This window comes from Orycteropus afer, unplaced genomic scaffold (genome assembly GCF_000298275.1).
Source record: "Orycteropus afer afer isolate SDZICR_OR568_19922 unplaced genomic scaffold, OryAfe1.0 scaffold00143, whole genome shotgun sequence".
NCBI classification, from domain to species: Eukaryota; Metazoa; Chordata; class Mammalia; order Tubulidentata; family Orycteropodidae; genus Orycteropus; species Orycteropus afer.
This window is the reverse complement of record NW_006921730.1, coordinates 5,612,452-5,622,470: the sequence shown is the minus strand read 5'-3', so window position 1 is coordinate 5,622,470 and position 10,019 is coordinate 5,612,452. Positions and strand designations below refer to the sequence as shown.

Sequence of the window (10,019 nt, the reverse complement as noted above, 5' to 3'; positions counted from 1 at the left end):
GCCTTAGGCACTACACTACCAGAGCTCCCAAAAGTAGAGCTATTCGTCCTTTACAGATATATCTTTAGCCTTAAAATGCATCTTAGTTTTTTTTTATTGTTGTTGTTGTTCTTATTGTTGGTGTTTTTAACCATGAATTTTTAGTCATGGTTTTGTTCTTAGGGTAGTCTTTCTGGTCCCATCCCAGTCTTTTTCAGGGGAGCTATCTAACAAAAGAAAAAAAGCAAACCCATTATCATCAGATTGATTCGACCCTATAGGACAGAGTAGAACTGGCCCCATAGGATTTCCATGGGTGTAAATCTTTGTGGAACGGCCAGACTTCATCTCACCTGTTTTGGTCATGCTGCCAGAAGGGACCATTTCCTGGAAAAGGATAACATGCTTGGTAAAGTAGCGGGTCAGCGAAAAAGGGGAAGACCCTCAAGAAGATGGGTTGACACAGTGGCTGCAGCAGTGGGCTCAAGTACAGCAAGGATTGTGAGGATGATGCAGAACTGAGCAATATTTCATTTTGTTGTACAGAGGGTTGCTATGAGTCAGAGCTGACTCCGTGGCACCTAACAACAACAATAACAAATCTTTATGAAAGTAGACTATCTCATCTTTCTCCAGCAAAGCAGCTGATCAAACCACTGACCTTTTAGTTAGCATCCGAATGCCTTAACCACTGTGCCACCAGAGCTCCTAAACTTTAGATCTAAAGGTAAGGACAAAATTTTGCCTTGTTAGCCAAGGCTGCTGCCTCCCCTAGGTAATTTTTAATCCTGCTAGAATTTGAGAACCACTGTCTTTGAGTATTTATAATTAAGCTAAAGAATATTATAAAATTCTTAAAACTACTAATTTTAATTAACCCTGGTTAATCCCGTAACTCTCTTTGGGCAAGGATGGCAGAAACGAGATGTAGCCATAAAATGAAACCACAAAAAGTTTGGGTGTCACTGCTTTAGATGAGCTATTTATAGATTGCTAGGAATATCTCATACTGTTTTTAGAAAAAGTCAAGGGTAGCTTGATTTCCTTTTCCCTTACAACTTTATGCTTTCTAGAAGGCTGAGAAGCTAAAAAACAATCTGTTCCCTGAATTTTTATAATTCCTTTGTGATGTGCTTTTTTATAAAACACACATTGGGTTTGGAGACACGAGTGCCCCTCTCTGTTTCTTTTCCAAGAAGAATACCCTTTAGGGAATTGAAGGAGTGCATTTCCATATGAGCAAGATCTGGAGTTTTAGACTTATTGAGCCCAGATGGCTCCAACAGCAGTAACAGACCATACCTCTTAGCACACCAGTTCCTTTGGAGGAGTGCTATGTCCTAACTGCTTTATCTCAGTAATCAAGTATAATAACAAAACCTCTCCTCAAACTTTAACTGAAGTTTGTTTTGCCATGATTCAGTGGTCAGTTTTTCCTTCTAATTCTTTACAAGACTTTAATTTGAACTTCACAAGAATTTGTGAAGTGACAGAACCACTTTGTTGTTGTTAGGGAGGTCTGGTGGGACTGTGAGTAAAGGATTGGGCTGCTAAACCAAAAGGCCAACAGTTGAAATCCACCAGCCACTCCATGGGAGAAAGGTGAGGCAGTCTGCTTCTGTCAAAATGTACAGCCTTGGAAACCCTATGGAGCAGTTGTACTCTGTCCGCTATAAGTCTCAATCGACTTGATGGCAGTGGGTTAGGTTGTTGTTGTTAGCTACTGTAGAATCAATTCCAACTCATGACGACCCAGGTATGCAGAGTACAACTTCTCTATAGGGTTTTCAAAGCTTTGACCTTTCAAAAGTAGATCACCAGGCCTGTCTTCCAAGATGTCTCTGGATGGGTTCAAACTACCCACGTTGTGGCTAGTAGACTAGCACTTAATATTTGCACAACCAGAGACCACTACTATGCTGTAATCTCATGGAACATTCTATTCTCTCTAGAATTGTACAAAGTCGAAGGTCAGAGGAAATTTTTAAGATGCCATTTCAGTTTCATGAGTCTGTGTTATATTAGTGTTATATTAGAGTTCAATAGGTAAGCATGGTATGGTTATGACTTGGTGTTGTTGTTATATGCCATCGATTCGGACTCGACTCATAGCGACCCCTTGGGTTTCCTTGGGTTTCCGAGGCAGTATCACTACGGAAATAGATTGGCTAACCTTCCTTCCGAGGAGTGGCTGGTAGGTTTGAACCACCAGCCTTCTGGTTAGCAGTCAAGTGCCTTAGGCACTACGCTACCAGAGCTTCTATGACTTGGTGTAGGGAGAAAGAAAAGTATGTTAGAAATACTTATAACCAAAAAGAATAGGCTACCTTTTCCAGTTAGGAAGTTAGGCCATTCTGAGACATCATAGGAAGGTTTAGGAGAAAAACTCTATCACCATAACGATGAGGCCTAGGACAGAGAGGAAGCCCCACACTAGATGAGGGGAGGGAGATACTGTTAGTTATTTGAAACAGGTTCAGGAAGGGATAATTATAAAAGGTAGATATAAATAATAAAACATTGTGCCTATTTTGTTGCCAAGTGTCTAACTTCATTTTTATTTGAGGTTGTTTGTGTCTTTAGGGCAGGAACATGTCTTTTCAATTAATGTTGTGCACTGTACATTGTTAATGTCTTACACATGAGCGCTTAATTAAGGTTTTTGAGGCAGAAGCTGCTTGGGGCTAATTAGACTCCCAGCTGGCCTCCTGAGAGCTAGAGTGTGGTTTTGATCAGTGATTCCTAAATGCTTAGGCTAGCTAAAGAGCTCTCCCTGTACAGTGGTTAAAGCACTTGGCTACTAGCCAAACTATCAGTGGTTTGAACCCACCAGCTGCTCTGTGGGAGAAAGAAAAGTCAGTCTGCTTCCCTAAAGATTTACAGCTTTGGAAACCCTATGGGGCAGTTCTACTCTGTCCCTAGGTGTCTCTATGAATCCGAATCAACTCAATTGCACTGGGTTGGGTTTGGATAAGCTAGCTGCAACTGAATCACCAAGGAACTTCTTAAAAGAACAGATTCCCAGGCCCACCCTAAGGGACTCTGACTCACTGATCCAAAGGTAGTCCATCCCAAGGATCTATCTTTTGAAAAGTGCTCCAGGTTATTCTGATCATATCCAAGTTTGGAAAATAACGGTTTTAAAGTCCATCAGTGGCTCCACAAAGTATAGGAGTGAACACATTTGAAGTTACTCACATAATCTGAATTAGATGTGCTGGATGGATCACAATATGAATTTAATTTAATTTAGTAATAATTTACTCCCTAGCACTCTGATATGTTACTTTTTCTTGAAGAGAAAATCAGGATGATAAAAATGATAGTGCTTTTGTTTTGACATCTCAGAGCCAGAGTTAATCAAACTACATAGTTCTCAGACCGTGATCATCATTGTTCAGGGAAGGCCCCTATGCTTTATTGTAATGTGTTATGTTGTGTTGCATTTTGTTGCATTATGCTTATTCTTCCCCAATTCACACTCCCATTTTCTTTTCCCTTTCGGCATTCACTCTAATGTGTTGATATCTGTTTTTAAATGTTTATGCATCCTTATAAAATATGTTATGTCATTGTGTGTGTGTGTTTTAAATTTATCTAAATGATTTGTGCTGAAGCTTTCGTTCTATTTCTTTCCTCACTTAACACTTTTCTCAAGATGTGTCTGCATGGTTTTATATATATCTAGTTCATTGCTTCTACAGGCTACATAGTCAGTGTTTCATTGCCAACATACTTAACCATTTTCCCAGATAGGGACAGCTAGGTTGCTTCCAGCCCCACACTATCACAAACTATGCCAGGATGAATATCATTATGTGTGTCCCTTTGAGACAGGGACACATGTGAGCAATTCTCCCGTCCTGTAACATGTTTACAGACCACACAAGAATTTCTTTGCATTGTTTACCCAGGAGTGACATTACTGGGTCATAAGATGAATACATCTGAATTTTACTAAATGCTTTCCACATTACCTATACCAATTTACGTTTGCACCTATACTTCACAAGAATTCCCATTGCCCTGCTTTTTCGACAACACTTAATAGTAAACATCTTTATAACACTGGCCATTCTAATGAGTATGTAAAATGTCTCATTAATTTGCATTTCTGTGATGACTAGTGATTTTTAGCATTTCTTCATAGATTTTTTTCAAAGGCTTAAACTTTGCCTTTGTGTATTGCCTAGTCTGTGGATTTAAAAAAAAAATAAAGATGTTTTGTTAGTCCACTGAATGATGATACAACAAGCTTCTGTTTTCACTACTCTAAGAAATTAGACTCAGTTGCTGCAACAATGTACTCAAACATAGCAACAATTATGAGGAGGGCACAAGACCAGGCTGTGTTTCCTTCTATTGCACATACTGTTGCTATGAGTCAGAACCAATTTAACAACAAGAAATCATGGGCAGCTCAGTGGAGGGCTATAAGTTTATTTTAAAATACTAGACAACGCATAACAACATATAATGAACCCCCATTTCACTGATGTTTTTAAATCTTGACCAAGAATATACGTCATTCACATGTAATCTATTTTGATTCTGTGTGTATTTGCAAAATTCTCAACCTAACACATTTCTCATATTTCTAGACTCTTGTTTCCTCAAAGCCAATGACTTGACTCACAGTCTTTCATCCTACCTGAAAGAAAGTAAGTAAGCAGAGTTTTTTTAAAAATTATTTACAAAGTTGTTATTATCCTATTAAAAAATTAAGGCCTGTCTCTTTAAAAATTAACTCACTGCCATTGAGTCAGATCTGACTTATAGCGACCGAGGCAGTATCACTACAGATGTAGATTGCTCAAACTTCTTACGAGGAGTGGCTGGTGGATTTGAATGTCCAGACTTCTGATTAGCAGTCAAAAGTAAACTTTTGATGTAAATTGTATATAAATTCGATTTAAATTGTAATGCCTCAAAAGTTTTCTTTTTCAAATTTTCTTTGAAATTTGTTTATTTTAGCTGTGTTCAAACCAACAAAGAAAGTTTCCTTCCATATATAAACCTTTCCTTGACTTTTTACTATAATAATTAAATCAATATTTCTCCTTCTGTGATTGACTTATTTCACACAGCATAATGTCCTCCACGTTATGTGGTGTTTTGCAGATTTTGAATTATTCTTTAGGGTTGCATGGTATTCCATTGTGTGTATATACCATAGTTTGGTTATCCATTCTTCTGTTGATGGGCACCTAGATTGTTTCCAACTCTTTGCTATTGTTAATAGTGCTGCAATGAACATGAGTGTGCCTATATATTTTCTTGTCCTGGCTCTCATTTCTTTAGGATATATACCTAGTAATGGAATTGGTGAATCAAATGATATTTCTAATTCCAACTTTTTAAGGTATTGCCATACTGCTTTCCACAGTCCCACCAGCAGTGTATAAGAGTCCCACCCTCTCCACATCCTTGACAGCATTTGTTCTCTTCTGTCTTATTGAACTTTGCTATTAGTCCTGGGGCAATATGATATCTCATTGTTGTTTTGATTTGCATCTCTCTAATGGTTACTGATCAAGAACATTTCTTCATGTGTTTGTTTGCTGCCTGAATATCCTCTTTGGTGAAGTGTCTATTCATGTCTTCTGCCCATTTTTTAATTGTATTGTGCAAAAAAGGGCAAGGAGGCCACATGTTCTGACCTCCTCTAATCCCACAAGAGGAAGACAGGATTACCAGCAGTAACCCAAAGCTTATTCCTGGCAGGCCAGACATGCTGCCTCCCTCCAGCCCTTTCTCCAACCGTTCCTCCCAAAGCACCCACCACCTCTCCTCTGGGTTCAATAATTCGCTGCAGTGGCCACACAGAGCTCACAGATTATGGGGTTTATTAGGGAAGCACCACAGGCTACAATTCAGGTTCAGGAAAAAATGCTCAGTCTCTCTCCCAGCCCACCGTCCCTCAGCCAACAGTCTCTCACAGTCTCTTTCCCAGCAGTGCCAGTCCCTCAGTGTCTCACTCAGCAATGCATGTCTCTTGCATCTCTTTCCCAGGAATGCGTGTCTCAGGAGCCTGTGTCTCTTTCAGCAGCACATCTTCTTCAACCAGCAGCCAGAGAGAGTTCTGCCTCTAGGAGGCCTCCTTTTGAGCCTGGCAGGGTGGTCAAATTAGCCAATCATAGCATCAGAACTCTAAGCACCGGAGAGAGAGTGGGCACCTCCCAGAACATTGTTTTGTGCCACGCCCAACAGAAATACTCCAGGTGGACAACTTCAGCAATCAGGAGCTCCTCAGTTGCTCATAGAAAATCCCACCTTGGAGTTTACAAAGACTTATGGGTAGAAAAGCCACACTAAGTAATTTACTACACTGCAGGCCACCCCCTGGCTTTTCTAGTTCTAGTCTTTTTGTTGTTTCGGTGTTGGAGTTTTCTATAAATTCTGGAGATAAGTCCCTTGTCAGATATGTCATTGCTGAATATTTTTTCCCTTTCTGTAGGTTCTCTTTTTATTTTTCTGGAGAAGTATTTTGAAGCACATAAAAATTTAATTTTTAGAAGGTCACATTTGTCTACTTTATCTTCTGCTTTTTGTGCATTTTGGGTTATACCTGACAGTCTATTTATGCCATAAATTAGAGCCCCTAAATTTGCCCCTAGTTTTTCTTTGAAGAACTTTATAATTTTAAGTTTCACATTTAAGTCTTTGATCCATTTGGATTTAGTTTTTGTGTATGGTGTGAGGTACAGCTCTTATTTCATTTTACTGTAAATGGATATCCAGTTTTTCCAGCACCATTTGTTAAAGAGACCATCTCTTCCCCCATTTAATGGATTTCAGCCCTTTATCAAAAATCAGCTGACCATAGGTTGATGGATCTATTTCTGGGTTCTCAATGCTGTTCCACTGGTCTATGCATCTGTCATTGTACAAATACCAGGCTGTTTTGACTACTGTGGCTGTATAGTAGGATTTGAAATCCGGGAGTGTGAGACCTCCCACATTCTTCTTCCTCTTCAATACTGCCTTGCTTATCCGAGGTCTCTTTCCTTTCCATATAAAATTGCTTTTTCCATATCCTTAAAGAATATTGATGGGATCTGGATTAGGATTGCATTGAATGTATAGATTGCTTTGGGTAGTATTAACATTTTCACAATGTTCAATGTTTCTATCCATGAGTATAGTATGTTCTTCCATTTATGTAGCTCTCTTATGGTTTCTTGAAGTAGTCTTTTATAGTTTTCTTTTTACAGGTCTTTTGTGTGCCTGATAGGATTTATTCCCAAGTATTTTATTTTTTTGGTAGCCATTGTAAATGGTATTGATTTCTGTATTTCTTTTTCAGCAATCTCTTTGCTGGTGTAGAGGAATCCAACTGATTTTTAGATGTTGAGCTTGTATCTCACTACTATGCCTAATCTCTCAACCAGTTCCAGTAGTTTTTTTGCTGAGTCTCTTGGGTTTTCTATGTATAGGATCATATCATCAGCCAATAGGGATAGTTTGATTTCCTCCTTATGAATGTGGATGCCTTTGATTTCCATATTCTTGCCTTATTGCTCTGGCTAGGACTTCCAGCACAATGTTGAATAGAAGTGGCAATAGAGGGTATCCTTGTCTGGTTCCTATTTGCAAGGGGAATGGTTTCAGTCTCTCTCCATTGAGAATAATGTTTGCTGTTAGGTTTGCATATATGCCCTTTATTATGTTGAGGAATGTCCCTTCTATTCCTATTCTGCTGAGAGTTTTTACCAGGATTGGATATTGGATTTTATCAAATGCCTTTTCTGCATCGATTGATATGATCATGTGCTTCTTATCCTTTGTTTTATTTATGTGATGGATGATGTTGACTGTTATTCAATGTTGAACAATCCTTGCATACCTGATAGGAACCCCACTTGGTCATAATGTCTTATTTTTTTAATATGTTGTTGTAGTCTATTGGCTAGATTTTGTTGAAGATTTTTGCATCTATATTCATTAGGGATATTGATCTGTAGTTTTCCTTTTTAGTGATGTCTTTGCCTGGTTTGGGTATCAAGGTTATGCTTACTTCATAAAATGAATTTGAGAGGATTCCATCCTTTTCTGTGTTCTGGAATAGTTTCGGTAGGATTGGTGTCAGTTCTTCTCTGAACGTCCAGTAGAATTTCCCAGTGAAACTGTCTGGGCCAGGACTTTTTTTGTTTATAGTTTTGTTTTTTGTGTTTTTTTTTTTTAACTGTTCATTAACTGTTCAATTTCTTCTTTTGTTTTGGGTCTGTTCAAATTTCCACCTGAGTGTGTGTTAGACACACTCTAGTAGTATGTTTCTAAAAATCTAGATTTTCAAAGTTAAAATTCTTCATAGTATCTTTATATTACCCTTTTAATTTCTGTTGGTTCTGTTGTGACATCGCCCAATTAATTTCTTATTTGTGTTATGTGTATTTTCTCCCTCTTTTCCTTTGTTAAATTTGCCAACAGTTTGTCAATTTTATTAATCTTTTCAAAAAACCTATTTCTGATCTTCTTGATTTTTTCTATTTCTACTTTCTGTTTCATTTATTTCTGCTTGAATTTTTATTATTTATTTTCTTCTGGTGACTGTAGGCTAAGCTGCTCGTTTTCTAATTTTGGGAGTTGTTAGGTTAAGGTGTGTTCTGGTTACCTAGTGGCACTCCGACAAGAATATACCACGAATGGGATGGCCTTAACAAACAGGATTTTATTCTCTTACAGTTAGGAAGCTTTAAGTCCAAATTCAAAGTGCCATGCTCTAGGGGCTGAGTGAAAGCCCCTCAACCTTGGGGTCCAGCTCTGCCTTATGCTCCTGGCCCACTGAAGCTAGAGGCATTTCTTTGCCTCAGCTGCTGAGGCAGACAAACCCAAGGTTGACAAGTAAAAAGGCACAGTCCTGATGTTACCAAACCACATGTCAGGCCATTAATTTAAGTCCTTCAAAAGTCCCAAGGTCGGCAGAGCATGGCAGGCTGCTGAACAGTGACATGGCTACATGCGAGGTTCAAGCATGCCATAGCTAGAGCATTCCCCAAGGCTTCTGCTTATATACAGGAAGCAGACCACATTCCCTAAGGCTCCCAGGTGCTCCCAGTAGATTCCACCATGGGGAATACTACATCCAGCTGCCCGGCCACTCAACCAGGCCCAGCCAAGTTGACACACAAACTGAACTACCACAAGGTGTTTATTTTGGCTCTTTCTTCATTTTTTATGTGTGCATTTATTGCTATAAATTGGCTCTGATCATGGCTTTTACTGTATCCCAGAGATTTTGGTATGTTGTATTTTCATTCTCATTTGATTCAAGGAATATTTTCATTTCATTTTTTTTATTTCTTCTACTACCCAGTCATTTTCAAGGAGAATGTTATTCAGTTTCCATGTGTTTGCTCTTTTTCCATTGATCTTCCTATTGTTGATTTCTAATTTGATAGCATTGTGATCTGAGACAATGCTTTGCAGTATTTTAATGTTTTAAAATTTATTAAGGCTTGCTTTGTGGCCTAACATATATGATCTGTCATGGAGAATGTTCTATGTGCACTGGAAAAGAATGTATATTGTCCTGTTGTTGGGTTAAGTGCTCTGTAGATGTCTATAAGTTCAAGTTGATGGATTGCATTGTTTATTATTCTGCATCTTTATTGAGTTTCTTTCCAGTTGTTCTATCTTTGATTGAAGGTGGTGTATTAAAGTCTCATACTATGACTGTGGAGTCATCTGTTTGTCTTTTCGATTCTATTAAAGTCTGATTTATGTATTTTGGGGCTCTTTCATTGGGTCCATGGATATTTATTATTGTTATGTCTTCTTGTTCAATCAATCCTTTAATCATTATATAATGTCCTTTCTTGTCTCTTATGGTGTTTTTTGTCTTAAAGTCAATTTGATCAGAAATTAATATTGCCACTCCTGCTCTTTTTTGATTGCCCTTTGCTTGATATATCTTTTTCCAATCTTTGATTTTTAGTTGATTTCTGTCTTTCTCTCTAAGGTGTGTCTCTTGTAGACAGCATATTGATGGGTTATGTTTTCTTATCCAGTCTGCAGTTCTTCATCTCTTGAGTGGTGCA

General features: G+C 38.4%; 1 protein-coding gene across 1 annotated transcript in view; it reads left to right on the top strand.

The window, feature by feature from the left end:
* Positions 1-10,019, top strand: part of CMSS1 (cms1 ribosomal small subunit homolog) — a 520,332-nt gene that overhangs the window by 488,499 nt on the left and 21,814 nt on the right. Inside the window, exon 6 of the mRNA XM_007945788.2 lies at positions 4,581-4,640. Coding sequence (XP_007943979.2) covers positions 4,581-4,640 — 60 coding nt within the window. The remainder of the gene's footprint in view (positions 1-4,580; positions 4,641-10,019) is intronic.